Source organism: Macrobrachium nipponense, chromosome 30, assembly GCF_015104395.2.
Source record: "Macrobrachium nipponense isolate FS-2020 chromosome 30, ASM1510439v2, whole genome shotgun sequence".
Lineage (NCBI taxonomy): Eukaryota > Metazoa > Arthropoda > Malacostraca > Decapoda > Palaemonidae > Macrobrachium > Macrobrachium nipponense.
In genome coordinates, this window is record NC_087218.1 from 61,877,603 (window position 1) to 61,904,076 (window position 26,474).

The 26,474-nt window shown below is 36.0% G+C and overlaps 1 protein-coding gene across 1 annotated transcript in view; it reads left to right on the forward strand.

Annotated features, from left to right (window-relative positions):
- LOC135202570 (zinc finger and SCAN domain-containing protein 12-like) overlaps positions 1-26,263 on the forward strand; it is a 110,286-nt gene extending 84,023 nt beyond the window's left edge. The window contains exons 5-6 of the mRNA XM_064232068.1: positions 9,145-9,237; positions 13,993-26,263. Coding sequence (XP_064088138.1) covers positions 9,145-9,234 — 90 coding nt within the window. The 3' untranslated portion in view covers positions 9,235-9,237; positions 13,993-26,263. The remainder of the gene's footprint in view (positions 1-9,144; positions 9,238-13,992) is intronic.
- Positions 26,264-26,474: the final 211 nt, after the last annotated feature.

Genomic DNA, 26,474 nt, shown 5'->3' on the forward strand with positions numbered 1-26,474 from the left:
TAAAATTTTCTCTAAAAATTCGTTTGAAAAACGGAATGTTTGACATAAGAAACGTTCGACAAATGAGTTATTACTATATACACTTATATACATACCATACAGTAGACCCCCATATTTGCAGGGGATGGGTACCAGAACCCACATGAATAGTTAAATTCTGGGAATACTTAAAAACCCAATAAAAATGCTTAGAACTGCCCATTTTTAATTGTACAGCTTCCCCCAGTAATTATATTGCTAAGTTTCACTCGCAGCAATATAATTACTGGGTAAGTATATAATTAAAAACTTATTTTATCATAAAAATGTCTTTTTGATAGTTAAAACAAAAAAAAACACACTAAAATGCTTATACCTGAGTATTTTAATAGTTTCATCACAAAAGGTACATTTAGTCACAAAAATTATATGAAAGTACAGTCATTTGTGAATATTTCTTAGTGAAAAATACCACAAATAGGTGAATTTTCTGTGAATAATGGGTATATAAGGTCCATGGAAAAATCTGCGAATAGGCGAATCCACGAATAGCTTGGGTAGACTGTATATCATTACTGTACATATCTTTTAATGAAATATCAAATCACAACACTATCAAACTCCAGGAACTTCATGATGCCATAGAATGAGTGTTTGCATATATAGGTACATAGTCATATTTTTTGCTTTGCCTGATTTAATGTACCTTACTCATTACAAGTTTAGTTGACACTTGAGTATGAATATCACACACGCAGTACACAAGAAAATATTTTAGTACTGTTGATGTTTCATTTATAATCATAAAAATATTTAATATTCGAATTTTGTATGTAGGCAACACAAAATCAAACAGGCTGTAGCAAGTTTAGCCACTCTACAGATGGGTGTGGATGTATGTACTGCCCTTTTTTTTTTTTTTTTTTTTTTTTTTTTTTTTTTTTTTTTTTTTTTTTGCTTCATTTTCATTTACTGTATCATATTTCATTACAAGCTTAGTTGATTCTAAGTATGATTGTCACATATATCAAAACAGTACACAAGAGCACATTTTATCACTTGATATTTCTGTAGCATAAAATAAGTGAAGGAGTGTGTGTTACTGTACTGAGACGTTGGTGTGTTCAGTAATTCATATTTTATTAAAGGATATCATAAACATGAAAATATGAAATCAACCAAGCTCCATCAAATCAGGTTTACCTAGCCCTCTTCACTGATCTAGCACTGCATCTCTAGACCTTTCCAGCCATAGAAACTGCTCCCCAGCTCCACCCACCCTCCAAAACAACACCTCAGAGCCTTAATCTACTCTGCCTTGCTGCCCCTCCTCTCTGATCAGGTGAATAATTTCGTAGATCCAGCGCTTGACCTTTGGCCTACATCTTATACTCCATTTCCAATTCCTCCTCTCATTGCACCAAGCTATCCAACCCCAACCCCACTTCCTCCCCACCACAGAAACTTCTTGAGGACTCTCCCAACTCCCAAAACCTTTGCTTAGTCAATCCCCCCTCATTTTGGGACCACCTTGACGTGGTGAGGTGGGGGCTCTTCTAACCTCAGGAATCTCTTCCAGGTTCAAACCCAAGAGTCCCATATGACATTATATATTTTCGAGTAAACTTATGTGGACCTTTCCATTTTTTGCCAAAATTTTTGAAAGCAATAAATGAGAACAAAAACAATATCATGGCTTAACGTGGAGTTAAATCCGAAGCTAAATAGTGAGAACTGTGGTAGATCCATCATCTACCCGACAATGTTCGGACCTGTTTTTCAGGCGGAACTATTCTGTGGAGCTGGACCACGGATTCCAGGGGGGCCTGGTTCTAGGAATAGAACTCTCGGCATTCTATCCAGTTTGCCCATAATGTGATTAGGATGGGGATAATTGTATTAACATAATACTCTTAGTCCTAGCAAGCGGGTTCTGCTTACACTTGGGCCATACTAATCATGTTATGCCATCCCCTTTTGGGTAGGGTAGGGATGCGGACATTTGGGAGTCCTTTCTCACTTGTGCCTTTGGCAGAAAATTTAACTTCGCGAGGGCCAATGATATCTTTTCAAGAATTTTTTTTTTTTTTTTTTTTTTTTTTTTTGTAAAAACTCAAAATTTATGAACTGTGAAATAAATGATTTGAGTACCCCTGGGCCCCATGATGGAAAAACTACGGCACAGTTGATGACCATTGGCACGTCACTCCCGAATTTCCTAGGTACTGCCACAAGTAGTGAAAGTACTATAAAAGATACAAAGGAACACCCTGTTCCAAGTAAAGCAGCAGAGCCAGAAAACCAAATAGAGTGCATAAATACAAAAGAAACAAACAAAAATAAATTGGTAAACTCAATATCGTAACAATGGAACCATATATGATGAACAATAATTCTGAATTAGAGACAAATAATCCTCTCAGCAATACAGAAAAATATAAAAATCATAATAGACAAGCAACATACATAAAACAAGGACCAAAAAGAAACAAAAATTACCGACTTAATCCCACATTGGTACATTTTGATGACCTCTTTGGACCAGATAATTGGTCAAGATTTCTAGTCCTCAAAGCTGACAACAAAATCTCAGCAGCGATGCTAGAAAACAAATTACTTAACATATATCCAACACAAGACATGGAATGCAGACACATCAAGGACAATGAATGGCTTATCCAAGTAACCAATAAAAAGCAGTCCACTGCCTTTTTAAGTATAACAGAAATAAATAATATAAAGGTAATAATTACAAGCCATGAAACATTGAATTATGTACAGGGTACAGTCATCCTACCCAATAGCGAGCAGGAGCTTCCTTCAAAACAACTATTGCTAGACTCCCTAAAATTGAGATATAACAATATCCATGATTTAGAAAATATACTCTATTTCAAGTAGGAAAGATAAAAGTAAAAATATCAACATTGCCAAAATAAAATTTACAGGCCAAGACTTACCATTTAAAATAAAAATTCTTGGACAAAATAGAGAAGTTCGTCCTTTTGTTCCTAAACCATTACAATGTACACAGTGCTCAAGGTATGGACACACATACAAAAGATGCCGTAATAAAGCTATATGTGCAGTCTGTGCATCAGATGACCATACCACTAATTGGAACTGTAAACAATCAAAATGTATTAATTGTGGACTAGCCCATCACACAAAATCTAAGGAGTGTTCATTTTACCAATATAACACAGAACTTCAGTTGTTAATAAATAGGACAGGAATGTCAGTCATGGAAGCCAGACTTGAGCTAAAAGTAAGAGGCGTTAACAATCCATCCAAAACCCCCACCTTTCAATGTGACTAAAAATCAAGACATCAAACAGCACAATGACAAACAAGATAGTATAAACATGGAAACTGGATTTCATACCAATAATACTGAAACCCAAAATAAAAGTGATATTACAACAACCAATACCACCACCAACATAGATGATTCAGTTATCCATGGGAAAAAGAAAAGAACTTCCAATAGAAGAAGAATTAAATAATGATGATAATCGAACTGGCAAAAAGAAAAGAATTCTAGAAAGAACCCCACCTAAGGGAAAAAAAGTAAATATTGAAAATTACAATCAATCCAGAGAGACTCCAACTACACAAGGAGAACATTTTAAAAAAGATATTAAACTAACCTCATCACAAGTGGAAATACACAATTACCCTCAATCTCAATCAAACAGCCAACATCTGGACAGTAAAAATCACTCTTTAAAATTTCCATCTCAAATAATACTAATGAAAATCATACCATTAAACCAAACCAAAATATAACTATCACCCCCCAACCATCCACAAGACCGAAATATCCCATTAACAACAACAAAACAAATAACCCCTCAAACCAACAGTCCTTATCACTACAGAAAAGGAACAATAGAATTACAAAACCAGACATTTCTAAAGCTAGACCAAAAACTTCTGAACCAATAATTAACATTACCAAACATGCTTCATCTTGTGGTTGTAATGAATGCTTTGTAAGTACATATAACCAACTAACTACCAAGACAGAGGACACAGTACGAAATTGTATTGACAATTTTACCAAATTAAGGAGGTGCCCTTTAACACACCAACATGAGAACGAATTATGTTCTGAATCCTTAAAATACAAAAAGGAAATTATAAAATCAAAAATAGACTTATTAATATTCAACTATGAAAAACAAACAACTGCAGAATCTAATAACCAACATACAAATACAACGATTAAAAAACCACAAATAAATTCAAATGCATATAAACTACGAGATAAAGTAAAATCAGCAATCAATTTACAGAATTTAACACCAATTCCTCCCAATAATGGAATATAAAATCATTCAATGGAATATAAATGGTCTCTTAACCCGACTACGTCTGGGTGAATTACAAAGAATCTATACGAGACCACAACCCAATGTGCATATGTCTACAACATATAGGAAGTAACCCTACAAATATCCAACACTATAAAATTGCCTGTTATTCACCAACTGACGGTGGAAAATTAGGCACAGCCAGATACGTTCATAAATAGCATTACATATGAACCTGTTGACATACCATCTATGCCATATCAAAGAACATCAATTAAACTGTATATGCCTGATAAAAGTAAAATTACTATTTGTAATTTATATAACCAACCAAATTTCAATGCAAATTTCAGTGATTTTTCTGAACTTATTAGCAAAAGTATACAGGAACCACTACTTATAGTAGGAGATTTTAATGCACATAATCCATTATGGGATATTAATAACCCCACTGACACATCCGGAATCAACATAGAGAATACTATAATGAAACACAATCTGTATTGTCTCAATGAAAGTGAAGTTCCAACATATTTTTCAAATACACACCTAACCTTTTCTTCAATTGACATTTCATTATGTTCAAATGATGTAGCGGAGAAATTTGAATGGAACGTCCTAGACGATTCATACACAAGTGACCATTTCCCAATCATTCTGAACTACTTAAGTAATGTCAAAATATTGCCACCTACAAGATATAATATCCAAAAAGCTAACTGGGATAAATATTTCCTATACACACGAAACATACCACCATTCCCACATAATGAAGATCACAATACTACATGTGAATCCTTCTCAAACTTCATAATAAATGCTGCAGATAAAAGTATTCCAAAAACCAAAACACATTCCACAAAATCCCCTGTCCCATGGTGGAATCCAACATTAACAACATTTAAGTAAAAATAAAACATATATTGAGTCGCAATCTAAACAGACTCAAAACTCGCCTTAAATCACTCAACAAAATTCCCTATAATATAAACATATTAAACAAAATAGTTATAACAAACATAACAATTAACCACATTAAACCACTATATAACAAATATACAGCCAAATTTAGAAAAACAGTAATAGCTGAAAAAATCGCATCATGGAAAGAATATGTCTCAAACATATCTTCAAACACATCCACAAGGGATGTCTGGCAAAAGATAAGGAAAATCAATGGAAAACATATAAGACCTCCAAGAAGTGCAATACATTTAAATGGAAAAATATACCATGATACTTATGAAATATCAAACATAATTGGGAAACATTTTGTAAAACATCAGTGCTTACTCCAGCCTAGATACACATTTTCAAAGTGTCAGAAAACAAAAAGAAAATATAATACTCAATTTTGAAACTCTTGAAGACCTGGAATATAACTATATTTTTTAACATGGATGAACTAGATAATGCCATCAACTCTTGTCATCCCTCTGCACCAGGATATGATAAAATATCATTTGAAATGATAGAAAAATTAGCTCCTATAGCTAAATCATATTTATTATTAAAATTTTACAATAGTATCTGGCTAAAATGTGTCTTTCCTGATAAATGGAAACATGCCATAATTATTCCAATAAACAAACCAGGAAAGGATGCAAGTAATCCATCCAATTATAGACCGATATCTCTAACAAGTTGCCTATGCAAAATCTTAGAAAAAATGGTTAATGCACGATTAACGTATGTAATAACCAAAGAATCCATTTTAACACCAACACAATCTGGTTCAATAGCTGGCAGATCAACCCTAGATCCCTTAACACATTTAGAAGATCATATCAAAAAAGGCTTTGAACAAAAGAAATTAACAGTAGCTATATTTTTTGATATAGAAAAAGCATACGATACAACATGGAAACATAACATCATGCAAAAACTCCACTCCAAGGGACTAAGAGGCCACTTACCAATATTTATTAAGAACTTCTTAACAAACAGAACTTTTCAAGTAAGAGTAGAAAATTCCTACTCAGTAACCTATAAACTGGAAGAAGGAATCCCTCAAGGTAGTGTCTTGAGCTGTACATTGTTTGCTTTAGCAATCAATGACATTACTATAAATTTACCAAGTGGTGTAAAAAACAGTTTATATGTTGATGACTTTGTCATTTACTATACGAGTAGTAATCTGAGACATGCTCAGAGAGTTCTCAGTACTGCCATTTCAAATATATGTAGTTGGGCAAATTCAGTCAGTTGGGATTTCAAATTTTCAACTGATAAAACAAAAGCAATCTTCTTCTACAAAGACAAAAGGTGGATGAAGAACCAAACAATCAAACTGCATCTTTATAGCACTGAAATACAATTTTGTACAAAAATCAAGTATCTAGGAGTAATATTTGATCAACATTTAAATTGGAAAGAGCACATCAAATACATTAAAGCCAAGGGCATCAAAGCCCTTGCCATATTAAAAAAGTTATCACACACTAATTGGGGAGCAAAGCGAGACATTTTATTAATGATATATAAGGCAACAGTCTTATCCATAATAGATTACTGCTGTCCAATATATTCATCCGCCTCAGAATCTGCATTAAAATCTCTCGATGCAGTGCACCATGAAGGCGTGCGATTATGCACAGGAGCTTTCCGATCGTCCCCAACAAACTCACTTTTGGTGGAGGCAGGTGTTTTGCCCTTAAAACATCACCGTAATTTAATAACAATACAAAGAGGTCTTTCAATGCAAGCAGGATCGTCTCCTGCAACTTACTGCTTCCAAAACTGTAATCAAGTAACAGCAGTTAATAGTACTAGCTCTTTCCCAAAAAGAGCTAGATACATAATGAACATACATAATATGAATCCAATTTTTCACCCACCAATGGAATTGCCACCACCATGGATTTTAAATAGAGTAAAGATATGTACCTCCCTGTCTTACCTACTCAAAAAACAAATGACAAGTACAGAAATGTACCGCCAACATGCTTTGGAGCACATTAGAAGAAAAGGCGACAAATTTATGATATATACAGACGGCTCCAAAAATAATGTTGGAGTAGGAGCATCTGCATATTCGAAAAATATGTTAAGTAAAAAAAGCCTACCTTCAATATCATCAGTATTTACTGCTGAAGTCACAGCCATACAGATGGCTCTAGATATGATATCTGAGGCAAAAGCAAGTGTCTCTGTTATTTTCAGTGACTCACGTAGCGCTATAGATGCAATAAGACAGTATAAACCAGGAAACCAAATAGTACAGGAAATTCAAATAAAAATTCATCAACTCCTCCAATCAGGAATATCAATGGAAATATGTTGGATCCCAGCACACGTGGGAATAAAAGGAAATGAATATGCAGACTCTGCTGCCAAATTAGCCTGCACTATCCCTCCAACAATTTCATATGCCCCAGTGTCAGACTGGGTAAAATCAGTTAAAACATTAATTTACCAGGATTGGAAAGAAGAATGGGCCTCGGTGCCAACAACAAATAAACTTAAAAATATAAAAACTGAAGTCTATGCATGGAGGACATCCTCACAGGAGGAAAGAGCAAAAGAGGTGATCCTAGCAAGGCTACGTATAGGACACACAAGATTCTCACATGGTCACTTGATGTCAACACCACATGCTGACCCAGTGAAATGTAACAGATGTCAAACACCCATGACAGTACAGCATTTGCTTGTTGAGTGCCCAAATTGGACCCAGCAAAGATCTATTTATCTGCGGAGTTCGGAAATGAAAAATATTCTTGCGGAAAGCAGGGATTTTTCAACTTAATAAATCTAAATTTTTTAAATAAGACGGGTTTCTCAAATAAAGTCTAATTTTTTTTTTTTCTCAGGATTGATCCCTGAGAACCAGCCCGAGAAGAGTCTACTTGAGACTCAGAGGTCTGGAAAAACTAACACCTATTAATAATAATAATGCTTAGTCAATCCACATGCAGACAGTGTATCCAACATTATTTTGAGGCCATGCAGCATTGCCAGCCATCAGATGGCTGTTTTTCTCAAATTTTTAAAAATGTAAAAATATAAATCATACATCTTTGGGGCCTTGATCCCTGGTACATGTGTGTCAGGTAATGTTGTTTCATATAATGGCGATCCGGATAATTGAGGGATTCCTCTAATAGGTTCAGCTAGGGGTTGTGGGCACCTTTAGAGTTAGAAACTCAGACTTACTTGTTTGAGATCTATGAGAAAGGCATGAGTGATGATATGTCATAGACCCTTTGCATCAAAAGGTATCTGAGGTGATGATGATGATGAAGGGACAAAAAGATTATAAAAAATGAGTGGAAATGTTGCTGAAATGTTAATTACTCTGAATGAATACTTAAAAAATTATTTTTTATAATCTGTTGTCAATTATTGATATAATAACAGCCCTTCCCATCAACACCTAGAGTTGGCAGCAATCATAATTTAACATTGCTTTGATAAGAATTGCATCCATTTCCATATAAACACAGTACAGGCAGTCCCTGGGTTACGTCGTTCCAGACTTACAGCGCTTGCTTCTTGGTGCTGTTAATCAAAATTTTTCAATGCCGTAAGTGGATTTACGCTGCCGTTATCTTCTTTACAGCACTGTAACCTGGACTTATAGTGCTTACAAGACTGTAACAGCACTGTAAGTGCTATTTATTCTCATTATAATTATGATGATTTGGGTTAAGGCAATTTTCGGTTTACAGTACCCTGCCAGGAATGGAACTCCCAGCATAACTTGGGACTGTCTGTAGAACAGTTTTAGTAGATTTAGTAGGTATATTATAATTTCATTATTTCTTTTCACTTTATATTACCTATTAATACAATTTTTTTAAAAAGTGTTATTAAATTTCATTTCTAACCTAATCTCTTGACTTCACAGTACCTTGGGAATTCAAGTCGTAATGCTCTTGAAGTTCGAGGGGAAGATGGAAATAGTGTGTATGTGTGGCATGGGGTTTTTACTGCATGATTGGTAAGTAAATTCAGTATTTTAGAAGAATTAATTGATTTATTTATTCCTTCACATTGTAAAATGAAGGAAACAACAACTGAAGATCATTTAAATGGACATTTCCTGATAGATGATCATACTGTTTTCTTTGTTGAAGTAGATGGTATAGTCTAACATCAAACTAGTACATATAAGTTAAAACCTAACACAGATTTAATATTAGAGAGCCTAGCTTAATCTCACACTGTACACAATGTGATATATGATGAAATCGTGTTTTTCTGTGAAATTTTAATAACAAAGATACACAAGATTGAATGATACACAGATATATACAGTGGTACCTCGACATACGAAAGGCTCAACTTATGAAAAACTCGAGATACGAAAGCAAATACGAAAAATTTTACGGCTCTACATACGAAAATTGCTCGTTATGAAAGGTTGTTGCTGTAAAGTCCCGAGATTCGCCTGGACCACCGAGAACAATTTTAAAACTCGCACGCCGCCAACTGAGTAAACTCGCCACCATCCTCCCGCTCTCCTGTTGGTCAGCATCTACCCCTTGTGCTTTATGTATTTATTGGTAAAAGGATGCTGTAAATTGAAAAACTTATTCATGCAATACATTTAATAAAAAAAAACATTAGGTAAAGATAGAATAAAGAATAGAAATGAATGGTTATTATACTGTTTGGTAGTTTCAGTAGTTGAAGAGAGATAATGAAAATTTATGGCTTACTGTGTACTAGGAAAAGTGATTGCTTGGGGATCGTTCGATACTCGTAAGTGCTGGATGTAAACAGAAGTTTGGAAGCTTTTTTTTTTTTTTTTTTTTTTATAGTTAATGGTTACTTAACCCTTAAACGCCGAAGCGGTAAAAAAAAAATGTCTCCCGTGAGCCGGAGGTGTTTCAGAGTGAGCGCGGAAGCGGAAAAAATATTGTTTTCAAAAAATCACAGCGCGCTTAGTTTTCAAGATTAAGAGTTCATTTTTTACTCCTTTTTTTTGTCATTGGCTGAAGTTTAGTATGCAACCATCAGAAATGAAAAAAATTATCATTATCATATATAAATAATGCGATATATGGTAGCGCAAAAACGAAATTTCATATATTATTGTTTTCAAATCGCGCTGTGCGCAAAACGGTTAAAGGTAACAAGTTACTTTTTTTTCGTTGTAATGTACACTAAATTGCGATCATTTTGGTATATAACACATTGTAAAACGATAAAAGCAACAGAGAGAAAATATTATCACAAAATAATGCATGAATTCGTAACGCGCGGACGTAACAAATATTTTTTTCAAAAATTCACCATAAATCTAAATATTGTCCTAGAGACTTCCAATTTCTTTCAAAATAAAGAAAAATGATTGAATATTACTATAATGTAAGAATATTAGCTTACAAATGCAGTTTTCGACCATATCTGACTAGGTAAAGTTGACCGAATGTCGAATTTTTTATATATATTTTTTTATATGCAATTATTTCGGAAATAAGAAAAGCTACAACCTTCAAATATTTTTCATTTTATTCTACATGAAATTGCGCACATTTTCATATATAAAACTCTATGAAATGCCTAATATGAAACGGAGCAAATATTCCGAGAATGGAACGTACGCATTTCGGAGATTTGTGGCGGAGAATCCGCGCGCGTAGGGAAGGAAAGTTTTTTTTTTTTAATTCACCATAAATCTAAATATTGTGCTAGAGACTTTGAATTTGCTTCAAGATGAAGATAAATGACTGAATATTACTAGAATGTAAGAGTTTTAGCTTACAATTGCGTTTTTCGACCATTTTGGTAGAGTCAAAGTTGACCGAACATGTTTTTTTTTTTATTTATCGTGATTTATATGCAAATATTTCAAAAATGAGAAAAGCTACAACCTTCAATTATTTTGTGTTGTATTCTAAATGAAATTGCGCACATTTTAATATATAAAACTTTATGTAACGGCTAATTTAAAATGGTGCAAACATTACCACAATCGCACATATGATTTTTTTGGAAGAGTTACCGCGCGGACGTAAAGAAAATGTTATTTTTTTCATAAATTCACCATAAATCAAAATATTGTGCTAGAGACTTTCAATTTGTTGCAAAATGAAGGTAAATGCTTGAATATTACTAGAATATAAGCGTTTTAGCTTACAATTGCGTTTTTCGACCATTTTGGTAGAGTCAAAGTTGACCGAAGGTTGAAAATTTGTCACTTATCATTTTTTATATGAAAATATTTCAAAATCGATAAAAGCTACAACCATGGGTTGTTTTTAGTTGTATTGTGCATGAAATTGCGCACATTTATATATATAAAACTTTATGTAACGGCTAATTTAAAATGGTGCAAACATTACCACAATCGCATGGATGATTTTTTTCGGAAGAGTTACTGCGCGGACGTAAGGAAAAAGTTTTTTCATAAATTCACCATAAATCGAAATATTGTGCTAGAGACTTCCAATTAGTTGCAAAATTGGTTAGGTAAATAATAATGAATATTACTAAAATATAAGAGTTTTAGCTTACAATTGCGTTTTTCGACCATTTCGGTAGAGTCAAAGTTGACCGAAGGTTGAAATTTTGGCAATTATCGTTATTTATATGAAAATATCTCAAAACTGATTAAAGCTACAATCATGAGTATTTTTTAGTTGTATTCTACATAAAAATGCGCACATTTTCCTATATAATACTCCATGTAACGGCTAATTTAAAATGGTACAAAAATTATGTCAAAGTGACGAAATAATTTCCGAGATGTGTCACAGATACTTTTTAGTGCGGCAGGAAAGAAATTCGCGCTTGCGCGCCTGCGTAACGATTGTAAACAAAACAACACCTTGATCCGTGAACTCCCAGCATCCCCCAAGGCGCGTGATTCAAGAGTTTTCGGCTGGTAGGCCTAAAAGTATTTTTCTGCGAATTTTTAAAAAAACTTTTGTATGTCGACGTAAAATACGTCCAGTCGGCACCCGAGAGACAAAAAATGTCGACGTAAAATACGTCCAGTCGGCGTTTAAGGGTTAATAATTATTTGAAATGAGTACATGCAATACATTTAATAAAAAATTTGTGAATTAGATATCATAAAATATAAAATAAATCAAGACTGCTATCATCGAAACCAACAAATTCATATTTTTTAGAATTATTCTTCTGTTTTAATATTACGTTACGTATGTTTCATTATAGCTGTCAGTAACTCGGTATCTCCATTAGGTAAAGATAGAATAAAGAATAGAAATGAATGGTTATTATACTGTTTGGTAGTTTCATTAGTTGAAGAGAGATACTAATGAAAATTTATGGCTTACTGTGTCCTAGGAAAAGTGATTGCTTGGCGTTCGTTCGGTACTCGTAAGAGCTGAATGTAAACAAACGATTGGAAGGTGTTTTTTTTGTTTGTTTGTTTATTATAGTTAATGGTTAATTAATAATTATTTGAAATGAGTACATACTGACTATTTATACATTTTATTGGCATATTCTAAGCTTTTAGCTTCTTGGGTTTAGATGTCAGAATCATAGACTATGCTACAGTAGCAACCGCTAACGTAGCCTAGGCATATTGCTAAGGGACATATGCTAAAGTCCTAATATATGCAATAAAAATGGGGTTGAACATTACATGCAGTTGAATATTACTCAAGTATGTACAGTATTTTGCCTTTTTGGAGTCATATTTCTTCCGTCGGATCGGTGTCGTAACCCTAGAACATATGTTGTAGGCCTGGAAATATAATTTACTGGGGTGTTTTTGTAGGGCTTGGAACAGATTAGGCATTTTACATGTAAAATGCGGTTCAAGATACGAAAAACTCATGATATGAAGGCCGCCTCGGAACGGATTAATTTCGTATATCGAGGTACCACTGTATATATGTAATATGCAAATTATGGATCTTTTGTATGCTGTATATTTTTTATTTTCACAGAATGTTTCCATTTGGAAATAAACTGTGCTTGTTATTTATGGAGGAAACTTCAATTCTGAAATCTGAAAAAATTCAAAAACTTAAATGAGATGTGGCGCTGCCCTCATAGCCGTTCAATAACTAAACACAGCAGATTAAAAAAGTCCTGGTTCATGAGAGTTGCCAGACCATTGAGTGCCATATGTATACTGTAATTTGGGGATGAAATTATACTAGAAATAGCACATGAGCCTTTCAACTAGTAATAAAAGAAGTTTTATCTCCACCAACACTTCATGCAGTATTATACTAGTTTGTTTTTTGTGACTCAGAAACCTCTTTAGTATGGATGAAAACAATATTTTCTTATTTCTTCATAACTATTTTTTTTTTTTATCAGTCTGATTATAATAGCTCTTAGAAAGTTCTTAGGAATCACATTAACTGACAATATTCATAAAATTTAATTTTTTATTAAATTTATTTATGTTTAGGACAAAGTTTTGTCCCAGATGACTTACTTTCAATGAGTAAATTATGATACTGGTTATATAATGTTTTTTATGAATGCTATTTGTAGTAAAAACTGACATGGTATGTCATGGAGGTAATGTTTTCAGGATGTTTAAGTATGCGTATTAGATAAATGGTCGGAAATGTAACCAGCTTTTTTAAATGCATGTCATGTAAACCTTGCAAAGTTTTAGTTTTCTCATACCTTGACGTTTTATATTTATGAGTAAACATGTCTGGCATTTTTAAAATTTAACATATAAACTATTGCACTTGTAGTCTGCATATCTGTAAATTAAATTAAGATTTTACAAAAAGTTTGTATTTTTCAGATGTGTCTCCAAGAAGTTTATGGAAGGATCAGCAGTTCCCAATTCATCATCTTACAGATATTTTTAGAAAGTTTTATTAACTTATAGATTATTGAAACTTTTATACCAATATACAATGGCAGTTGTTTTTGTAGCACCATTTACAGTGTATTTACTCATGTAGTTATAAAGAGCCATACATAGCAAGACAAATAAGCAGCCTTTTCTGTAAAGAATTTAAGAGTTACTTCATTAATTGTTTCTAAAAGAACAGATAAAAAATATTTCATTATCTTTATTGAAAGCAACCATAATTAGTCTGCAGTAAAAAACACTCAGTCTTGCCTTTTTTACTGACTTACCTTGGTAGAAAATTTGAATAGTTATTTTAGTGAGGAATTTGGTAGAAAATTTGAATAGTTACTTAAGTAAAGGAATTTAGTAGAAAATTTGAATAGTTATTTTAGTAAAGGAATATGGACCATTCTTGAATTTCATGATATTTTATTTCTTATTAATTACAGTGTATACAGAGTAAGGTATTTTTGTAGGGATTTATTTTTCTTTCTTTTTTTTTTTTTTTTTTTTTTAAAGGCACAAAAGTTTTACTCTTCATGGGTCATGTATATCTTTAACATTAAAGTTATGGCTGCCAGTCAGGGTCAAGAGAGTCTCTTCAAAGTTGTATATAAGATAATTTTTCTGCCTATGAGGATACAAACCTTTGTCTTTTATGTGCATATACTTTTGGTGAAAGCTGTGCCAGCCAATGAAGCTTGGTAATAATGTAGTTCATTAGTGGTAAATAGGTAAGGCGGTGGAGGCACCGTCCACTCACTTGACAATAAGCATGCACTTTTTCTCTGACCATACTGCTGTTAAGGGTTTTTTTTATTGAAGAAATCTGAGAAATTTACAAAGCTCTGTGGCACTGTATGATATATTTATGTATAACAGTATTGCAAAGGGGATTTTCCAACTCCCCCTTACTGAGATATGTTTATTTAAATAACTTAAAAACAAACTTTTAAAAATTCCTTCAAAATATCACTATTGACAACTTTGCCTTCATTCCAAAGTGAGAAACAACATCATAGTTACATTAAAATTGTTATCGTCTCAAGATACCTGGAATAATGAAATTAATTTTTCATTGCTCATGCCAGGCATTTTGGTGCTAGTCTCTCCAATAGCATCTCTGTGTTTATTGAGAATTTTTAACAGGCCAGCATGAAGGAATTGTTATTATAAAGGATTAGTTTATCCAGACCTCTGAGCCTAACAACGGCTCTTCTCGGGCTGGTTAATAAGAAACAGAATATAAATTATACTAACAAAAAAATTCCACAAGACAGTAAAAGGGAAAAAATGCAAATAAGTGTAAACTATGCCATTTTTTTGCCCTTATCACTAATCTCCATCTCCCTGCCACTCCCAACTCGATTGACATCTGGCATTCCTGACCATTCCCCAAATTCAAGATTTATTATTATAAGTTCATCTTTGTTGCATAATTGTGAGGATGAAGAGTCAGGGTAAAGCTTATATAGTGCATGATTATGAGGGTGAAGGTATTAGGCTGAAGATAATGAAGTATGACAAATATTCTAAGACAATTTGTATTTTTCATAGCTACAAACCTGAGGTCTTAACAATAAGATAATTTTTTGGCGCCTAGCTGGATCTGGGTAAATCACAGATGAAAAGCAAGGAATCTTTTGAGATCTGGCAACGCGTGTGCATATATTGGGTGAAAACTGGTCAAGGACCACGCACCCACACTACTGCGTTTAGTCTTTCCCAACCCAGGATGTCTTGAAGAAGACAGAGGGGCGGCTAGAGGTGGGCAGTACAATGTTAAGACCTCAGGTTTGTAGCTATGAAAAATACAAATTGTCTTAGAAAATTTGTCATTTGTTCATACGCGAACAAACCTTCAGTCTTAACAATAGGATAGACTTATACTTGGAGGGAGGTACAGACATCCTAAACTGGCTGGGGGCCTACCCACCAGTCCTGCTCCAAAAGAAATGTCTACCGGAGAGGGACTGATGCCCGTGAAAAGCTAGATACAGTGATATTCAACAACTCGGCCACTAGGTTACATACAATGATATATGGGATGAATCATTGCATAGGGAACTAAAGAGAAACTTTGACTGTCCAAAAATAAACCAATGCGCCAGGGTTCGTTACTACTCCTTACTCCCTCTTGCTAAGGAGTGAAGTATATGCTACCAAATAGAGGGTTGTTTATTTGCAATTCGGTTGTTTATTTGCTTACCAAGCAACCAAACTACCAGCATGACTACCTTACTCACCTGTATCAGACCAGTCCAGCGAATGACGTGTGTTCCTCAACCCACCCAAAGGAAGAAGGAAAGGTACAAGAGAAAGAAAGAGACCAACCAACTCACTCATTCTCTCATCCACACAATCATCTTAGGTAAGATACAAATTTGCCCTTTAGGGGCAACGATGAGTTACACAATCTGTTGGGCAGCCACCACAGGACCCAGGGAAAACGTGTCCCTAGACCTGTGGGCAACATCTTTAAGACAGAAGGAGGTGAATGTGGATTGGCGTAACCAAGTACCAGGATCAGCAAGAGAGGGCACCAACGACACAAAGGCACTACACTAGTATGGGGTGTGACTGTGGTAGGAGAAGAAGCATCGGGAAGAGGAGATGAAAATCCCTCCCTGAAGGAAGGGTAGAAACTCTACGATGCTCCCTCTTACTATAAAATAAGTTCCACTGCTCTCTAGGCCACTCACGACATTTCGGGTAGGGATTTGTTATGGTACAAACATTAGAACGACACCTAATGCAAGTGGAGTGTGGGTCTGTCGCTGAAGTTAAGTATATCTTAGTTTAACCAGACCACTGAGCTGATTAACAGCTCTCCTAGGGCTGGCCCGAAGGATTAAATATTTTTACGTGGCCAGGAACCAATTGGTTACCCAGCATCAGGACCTACAGCTATTGTGGGATCCGAACCACATTCTATTGAGAGAATTTCTAATCACCAGAAACAAATTCCTCTGATTCCATGTTGGCAGAGCGGGGAATTGAACTCGTGACTACCGAACTGGTAGACGAGGACGTAACTCACCCGTTCAACAAGGAACTCTGTTGCTGGAGAAGCCAGGAAACGAGACACGGGAAACCTTGAGTTCCCAGGCACATACGTTGGCGAGGCCAAGAAAGAGTAGAAGAAGCCATAATACAAGCACACACACCGAATCACAAGCAAAAACGGGAAAAGAACCGGGTATAAGGCCGAGAGAGGGCAACTGCGACTCTCACCCAGGTGGTTAAGAAAACGACTGAACGCAGTAGTGTGGGTGCGTGGTCCTTGACCAGTTTTCACCTGATATACGCACACGTTGCCAGATCTCACAAGATTCCTTGCTTTTCATCTGCGATTTAACCGGGTCCAGCTAGGCACTAGAAAATTATCCTATTGTTAAGACCAAAGGTTTGTTCACATATGAACAAACATAATTTTAAGGATGAAGATAATGAGTGTAAAGATTGAAGAATTCCCCAAAAATTCCTTACAACCCTGGCACTTTGGTATAAATATTTAAGAAATGCAGTGTGAATTTTATAACAAAGTAGATTTCATACAGATAGAACAATTGTGGAAGAAGTGTAGGCTAAGGAAACTTTAGACCCACTTCATACCCTGTCTATATACCAAGGAAATTTATTGTTGATTCACCTTTCTATTTTAGATGACGCTTATTGGTGTGAAACAATTGCAAGGAGCACTTGGGATATCAGAAAAGAGCAATTGTCAATACCCAAGGAGGTCTCTTTATCATAAGAGATTGCCAAAACACCAGCATTTATTATCCTCCTTTTTTTTCCTTGTCTTTCTCCTTCTTCACCTCCTCACCTTAGGTAGCACAAACAGAATGCCTGGAAGTTGTCCTCTGCAAGAATGCTTATATGTCTCCTGGATGACAACAGTCTTCATTGAAGAGGGACAATAATCCCTGAGACCATCTGCATGAACTGGTGACCATGGGTGAAACAGTTGTCTTGGTTCATGAGCTTTCTGGCTATTAGCCTCTGGTTCATGAGTGTGTTTGTTTATGGTCTCCTGCTAAGTCTTCTCAGGAGATATGGACTGACTTGGACTCTCCTCATTCCTGCCTTTATCTATCCAGAGGTAATGAAGGAAGTCTGTTTTTTGTGGCTACTGACCATCCCAGTTCTTCACATCCAGCATAGAATATGCTCTTGATCAGTTTCCAGGGCATGGTACTGGCACAGTATAATCCCACCACCACTGAGTCTCATCTAAACAGTCACCAGCATGACTGGCTTCCTGTTTTTGGTTTTGTTGAAGGTTGGGTACTGTCCAGAACAGGACTGGTAGCATTTGTGCCTCTTCAAAATGGCAGTATCAAGTGTAGTTTTCCTCTGATCTGGTAGGACCACAGGCAGAGGAAATGGTTATCCCCAGTCTCTTGGATGCCTTCTGATCATGACTTGTTCCCAGTATGGTCCTTTTAGGATATTTGTCATCACAATTTTTGGAGACTGTGAAGTTCGGTTGATGCACCTTCATTCCACCTTGCATACACAGGACGATCTGGAGAAAGTAAATTCTCTGATCTGCAAGTCGGAGAATTCTCTTGCTTCCAGTTGCTTCTCCAAGTGACTTCCTCGACCTCTGATGTATCAATTGGCATGTTATACTCCTAGGGACACTAGGAAGTTATTCATAATTTATTGTTAGTCTGTGGATTGATGAACAACCACTCCTTAAAACTTTGTGTGAAAGGGACTGTTTTCTGTGCTGTTTAAGCAGGAGCCATGGAGTTGATCCAAGTTTCATCATGCTAGGACCACTGGCTCAACTTGATGGCACACTTCACTTTCTCTTGTGTACTTTCTGAGGAAGAGAAGGCAAACTTTTGGATGTTCTTGGTGTAAGGGAGGAAGGACCTATACCTCTTGGCACCCATTGTCACTAACCTGTGGACAAACCTGGTCATGAAATGCAGCAATACAAAATTTTTGTAGGCTGTCCTCAAGACAGGTTTCAATTCAGAGTGGTCTTCCCTTGTGGAGAGGTTTCAATTCAGTGGTCTTTCCTTGTGGAGATGGAGAAGAGATGTTCTTATGCTTGATGCACCTTGATTTACCATGCATTATTCTTCAAAGCCCCTCTGGTGTCTGCAAGGGTGAACAATGCCAAAGTTTTTGAGGGCGACTATACCATCATCAGGATTGGGAAAAGGCCAGACATATACCAAATCCCAAAAGTGCTTGGCAGCCTTCTTCCTCAAGGAAGGGGCAGGAGTCTTCTCAGTCTTTTCACTGTACCTCTCAGGTCTTAGTCAAAAATGGAGGCAGTGGGGAGGATGCTGACACTGGTGTCCCTCTCCTTCCACTGCTGGGAGGAGGGATATGAGGGTAGAGCTCTGGATAATGTGTTCTTAGAGGTTGTTACAGTCTACCTTTCAAAGACCAACTCATGTAAGTCTTTTACTTTGTCTGCTAAGGTAAGGACAAAGCTGAAGAAAAATGCCCTGGAACTAACTAACTATTCACCAGGCTTATACAATCAGCTTTTCTTAGTAGAGAAGTTAACTGGGGTTAGAGAATAATGATCACTAAATCTCCTTTGATTTTGTCCTTCAGACTTGGTTCAGGATGGAAACCTTATGGTCCATGTTGGATTTCATCAGAGGGCAACTTTGGCCCTTTGATAAACTTGAAGGGTATATGTATTTCCAGATTTTCTTACCATTGGGAATCTCGGATGTACTTCCATTTTGTCTATGGTAGGACAGTGCTCTAGTTACAAGCTTTGTGCCTGTTGTGTTCACTCTGATGTTTTCTTGGGCTCACTCAAAATAGGTTTGTTACTTCATCTCAATGACTATTGGTCCTACTGTCCACTGAGGTTCGTTTCCCCAAGACTGGGACTGTCTGCTCTCATTTTGCCACTAACTAGGGACTGTGATAAGTGGAGAAAAGTTGGATCTTCAGCTCAAGCAGCAGGTGAAATACCTGAGAGCACTAATTGATATGAAAGCAACTAATTTTCAAGACAAGTCTTGGTAGGGTATTCTCAATCACTTACCATCCTTGGAGAAGCTTGTCCCTCATGAGCAATTTTATTTGCAGTCACTTCAGTAATGTCTGAAGTACTATTAGTCACTTACCTCCAATCCTCCAACAATCCTTGTGGCTCTTTGCAAGGAAGTGAATGATGATCTTGAGAGATTGCTGGACAACAGGAACTGCCTTAACAGGAACTGCCTTATGGGAGTTCCCACCTTCAGGGATACTTCTGATCTTGGACACATTGAAGGATTGGTGGGGTGTAAACCTGGAAGGGTTATATGCCTCAGGTGGGTGGATGAAATAAAACTTTTGCCCATATATAAACAATTTGGCATTGCAACAGTTTTAGGATCAGTTGATGGACCACTTTGTATTGCTGATAACCAATACTGAGGTACATTCTGGGCCATCAGTGCAGTGGCAGATTAGCTTGGTTGCCAAGGGCAAGTTGTAGGATTGGCGTGGTCCCTACATAACGCATAGTGGAGAGGCTATTTGAGGACCCATAGGCTATGGTGAAGGACACCTTTCAGGACCCATGGGACAAACATTGATATCTTCGGTCATTCTCACTCTCACAGTGACCCTGTTGGCTCCTCAATGGCTACAAGTTGAGTGGTATCCCTATCTACTGTTGAGACACTTGAGAAAGATTTCCCCATGATCAACACTACCCTGCAGCAACTTATGCTGAGCTACCATATGTCTGTCTACCTCGGTAGACAAGCAAGCTCCTTCTGTTTCAGTGGCAAATGGCTATAACTCAGCCCCTTCCCTGGTATTTCAGTGAAGGGCATAGCCCTCTGTGTCTCAGTTCAGGTCCACATGTTCGAGAGGAGCTTGGGTAGTCATGCTCTACCAAGAACTTGGTCCTAAGTTGGTTGTATTCCGTAGTCTCATCTACGTGCTTTATGACCCACCTGAGAGAGGTTTTGGATAGAAGGTGTCATGCTCAAGGCTTTTCTTGCTAGCCCTAACAATGATGGAGAGAGTAAGCAAGCTTCACAGCCTCTCATACTTCATTCAGCATACCAAGGGTTGGAAGTCTATTCTCAATTGTTCCTGAGTTTGTGGTAAAAACTCAGAACCTGTCGGTCCCTGATGAGAGATTTGAAAGTATTTTTTATCTCTTCCCTCCTGGAAGAAATGGTTTTATGCCTCCCGAGACTTTCAAAATACTATCTTCACATAAATTGACAGCTTAGATGAGTGTCAAAGACTGTTTCCCACAGGAGTAAGATGTCTAAGAATGCTGCCTCATTCTGGCCTTGCTTCATAAGGTCATCAACTGGTGTATGAGTCATCAAGCAAGTATAACAGCCATTAACCCTAGGCAATGGCCCACAAAGTCTCAAGCATTGTAATCTCTTGCATTCAAGAGGAACTTCTTAGTGGTAGAGGTACTGAGGACAGGTGTTTGGTGCTACCGAAACACACACTCTCTCTCTCTCTCTCTCTCTCTCTCTCTCTCTCTCTCTCTCTCTCCTTCTCTCTCGCTCTCTCTCTCTCTCTCTCTCTCTCTCTCTCTCTCTCTCTCTCTCTCTCTCTCTCTCTCAAGTACCCAATGGCCAGGCATGCACTAGTCTGGCCAGATGCCAGCGAGTTTAATTCTCTTGACAGTATACAGTAAATACTCCCTCTATATCCCTTTTAATAAGGGGTTGAGGTGGTAAAGCATTATTTTTAGCCGCAATTGCAATATTACTACCCCCTGAGCTGGTGCTCCTGTTGTTTGATTCTAGAGGTATGCTATACTCTGACACAAAGCCTTGTCAGCTTCAGTATCACATATTCTAGGCTGTACAGGAGTTGTTATTCCCCTCATGTATATGACTAGGCATTGGCTTTTTGGCCTGAATCTCCATACAGAAGATGAAGTTTATATCCTCAGCAGCAAACTGCAAAATTTTGAGATAATTTCCATTTTTCCTAAACATAAAAACTTCATTCCATTACCAAAGAGGGTAGAGAAGATAAGAGTGGACAGCTACGCGAGTCCTTGTGGGAAAATTGTAACCGTGGCGCTGTCCAACAGTGAGCGCATAAAGTTGTTTGTGCTGCATACACCAGACTAATGTTTTTTAAGATGAATGTTAGCATTTTAGTATGTTGTAACACTATCTCCTGATCTTTTATTATTATTTATTATATAACAATGCACTAATGTGGATTAATTATTTAAATATTTCATTGGAAAAAATGAGTAAATACATACATACAGCTTATTCTCTCTTTACCTATAACTACTGGTGCTAAACCAGGTTTTATTCAAAAGGTTGAAAATTATGGATGGAAAAAAATAAATCTATAAGGTATATCAGGCTAACGTATAAACAAACTGAAACTCCTCTGTTGTAAGTTGATATCTTTGTTTCATCATACTGAAATTTATATAGATTTTATAACACTGGGCCTGGATGCACTAACATTTCCGATAGTGTAAAATTAAGTTTTTGTTCATTACATTACATTTTTGGGTTCTTTAAGGTCTTTTTCAACATTACCTAGTCACATTCCAGACCGTAATTAAATTTTTTTTTTTTTTTTTTTACTTTTTTTCTGCAACTGATGACAAATACAAATATGATTCTAATCATATTATTCAGAAATTAAATGAAAAACAGGAATATTATCACAAGGAAAGCCAGAAAAATGAGGATACAAACACTATCGTAACTTAAGACATCACAAGTATCTTTAGTACATCTGGGCCCTACACTGGAAGTATACATTTTCAGTATTATAGATGACTGAATTTCGTGAGTTTTTGGTGCTTTCAACCTGCAACTGAAAGACTTTTGTTTGCATCTTTTAAAGTGTAATGAAGGTGGATGTGTACAAAGAGGTTGACAGTGACAAACCTGCAGTTGCTCATAGAACTAGCTAATAGCCTGCCCTACAGCAGTCAGTAAACATTATAATCTATAGGTAATAAAAACTGCGATATAAATAAAAATATAAACACACTTTCCAGTAGCCTCTTAATTTTTGCGCTACTCCTCAATCTCACTTTTTCCTAATCACATATACACACACAAGCATGCTATACATACTCAGATATGGTTAGTAAAAGTACACAATTGTAAACAAATTAAACTCAATTAAGTAGCAGGAGGAGGAACAGACTGAGGTGGGTGGAATGAAGTTGAGTGGAGTTCACACCTTCCTCCCCTGCTCAAAGTCACACACTTGTGCTCCTAAATCAATACCTTGCGAGCATTTAACATTTTGTGAAAGGGTGTAATATCAGCCAAATTAATTAATCAATTAAATATATAAAATAATTTAAACTTTTACTTAGCACATTTCTCCTCATAACACTACACAACCAGTGCTCAATTTTTACAATATGTAATGTTTGTGTGACAACAGGAATAAAAGAAGAATGTAACGATGCAAGAAAGAAGACAATGAAAGAAGAGCCAAGAATGAAGACCACCCAAAGAAGAATCAGGAAAGAAGAAATCTAAGTGATTATGACAGAGAGTTTCTGGGGAAACCCAGTTAAACAAACAAATACATACTGCTATATGAAATAGCTTGAGCAGTACGAGAATGCCTGATTCACTATAGCAACACTCAGTAACCATTGTAGTGTCTAGACAAAACATGGTGAATGAAACAACCAAAGCAGAGAGTTTAGAGTATACGTAGTATACTCTTTAGTCAAAGGAACAACGAGAGAATAACCATCAACATATCTCATAATTTCGTTAGTGTTAGCTTAGTTTTGATAAAATGAAACTCACCTTTCCTTGTCTTTGGGGAATTGAATAAATGATAAGTCAGGCTTTTCTTTCTTGAATTATAAAAATTAACTGCAGCACAGATCTGTGTCCCCATCATGTTGACATCTTTCAAACTCCCATTACGTGCCCACCGCTAGGGGTGCCTCTGTCGCTCACAGTTACAAAGGGAAGGCACAAGTGTCCTCTCTTATCTTCTCTATTCTCTTTGCCATTACCATGTTCCCATTTCTAACCATCCCAACTCTTGTCCTTGTTGACGAAGGAAAATGTGAACATACAGTCAGAGTGAGTGGTTGGTACTCTCACCCCTTCACCGACTTACTGCTAGTTAACAACAGTACATACTTTGTTACCAAGCTTCAATGACCAGATCAGCTTTTGCCAAAGATATTTCATACAAAAGACTTAGGTACATATATCTAAGAAAAGAATGCAAATTATCTTCGAATTCTGCTTTTTTTTTTTTTTGCAAATATTTCTTTACATTTCTTGTTTCCTGTGATATGCTTAGAAATCTGTTCCTTTTTATGACCTTACAAGTATATTCCTATTTGACTTGCATCCAGTAATAGTTCGAGAAATTGTAATCAGTCCGTTGGTACTATATAAATAATTGTATAAAAATGCTAATCATATGTGAGAGTATTTGCTGCTTGCAGAAATAATAATTCAGACTGAAAGTACTCAGAGTTTTGCAAAATATTTTAAAATTACCATTTGTGACCTTTTCCAGTAAGGATGAGATACCATTCAGAGGTAGACCTTTCTAAGGGAGTTATCCTATTGTTAGTCTATAGTTTAACAAGACCACTGAGTTACCTTTTCAATCTCTCATAGGGGTTACCCACATGATTTATTGTTAAGCAAGGGGTGATATATGCAGCAAGAATTGGACAGCTTGGTGGGATAAGTAAAATGGAGGTAGTGCAGATGGGACCAAAGGAATACTGCAAAGAACCTTCAGTACTGTGTACATTGCAGTACTTGAGGTATGCTAAGTGATATCCTCATACAGTCTCTGACGGGGTGTTTTCTGTAGTTTCTCATTGCATAATTTTCAGTTTTGCAACATGACTAAATTTCACATTCTTCTTTGAAAGTATTCTCATAGACTACGGCCACTTCTGTTTTCTACATCCCTTTTGAAGCACCAAGTATAACCTGAGGTATGATGTGACTTTTTAGTGTCTGGCTCACTAGGAACATTCAGCAAGGAAGAACACTTTTCTTTTACTTAACTGCAGGCTACTGGAAAAGATTGAACACTCTTGGTCTGATAGTTTTATGGAATGCACTTATGCACTTTCTTTACAAGTATGCATTGTTCTGGGATTTTCTGGAACCACTTTTCAAACTGCCCAAGAAGATAACTGTTCTTTTGAAAGTGTTGCTTTATTAACAATCACATTTGCAGTTTTTAAGGTAATATCTCAGCACATCCAGTTCTTCTCTCTCTATGGTTATCTTGCGGACATCATTTGTGAGTGTCATGCCCGTCATCTTCAGCCAGATGAAATTCCTTTTTATCCCATGCATGAGTTAATAAATCGACTCCATTGCAGATTACCATTTCTGCCAAATTAGGGTGAAGATTTACCACTTAATATGTTAAACATCCCAACCTTCCAAGATAGCTAAGGTATTGCTGACCATGTCTGTCAGCATTTAAGCTATAACTTAGAAAATCCAGATTTGCAAGTGCTCTGGGTTTTAATTTCTTTTGGACATCTCTGCCATCAGTGTCATGCAGACCTTTATGGCTTCCTAACAGTTTTTAGATAACACCAATTTTTCAATAACTGGTTTGTTTACAGCTTTCCATAAAAAGATTTATGGATGTCCCACTGCCTCATCAGAATAACTGAGAAAAAAATTAGATTTTGAATTGCCACAAGATTTTTTTTTATATTTTTAAAGTTCTGTAACATATACAAGCATTTATTATTTCTTCTAATGACAGAACTGGGAGTTGCAGTGACTCAGTGACCTTCTTATTTCACAAAAAATTTGTAACAATTTTCAGCAATCTGCCTTCTCTGCCAGTGGCAGACAAAGCATAAGAAAACACGGGATGCAAGCAAAAATCGTAGGAATTACTAGGAAATATTTGTCAATATTTGAGAAAATTAAATGCTGTATTTAATTCGAGGGTTTTGGCATTACATTATGACTTACTTACATTCAAGCATGCAGAAAAGAAGTGCGGTGGTAGTCGTTGCTTGTATGGTTCCAACAGAATCCGAGTGAAGACTTCAAGATAAAGGATATTTTTTTAATATCATTGAGTTTTATATTTATAAATCACAATGTATGTAACATTTTACTGTATCACATGTAATGTGCACTAGATAAAGACGTAATGACGCAGAAGTTTATTCGTAGGTGTTAAGTAATATAATGTTATTTCGGTATTTAGAAATATTTTTAAATAAAATACGTATCTGAGACCTGTATTTCTAGTTATTCCTAACCTTTACATGATACATATTTAGTTCACAAATGATAGTGTGTTTATATAGATATAAATATAAGTCCAAATTTACCTTTAATCCTCTGATTCACCATCAGAAACATTCATTGCAGCTCTCTCTCTCTCTCTCTCTCTCTCTCTCTCTCTCTCTCGTCCTCTTCTTCCTTCTCTCTCATCTCCTCTCTCTTCATCTC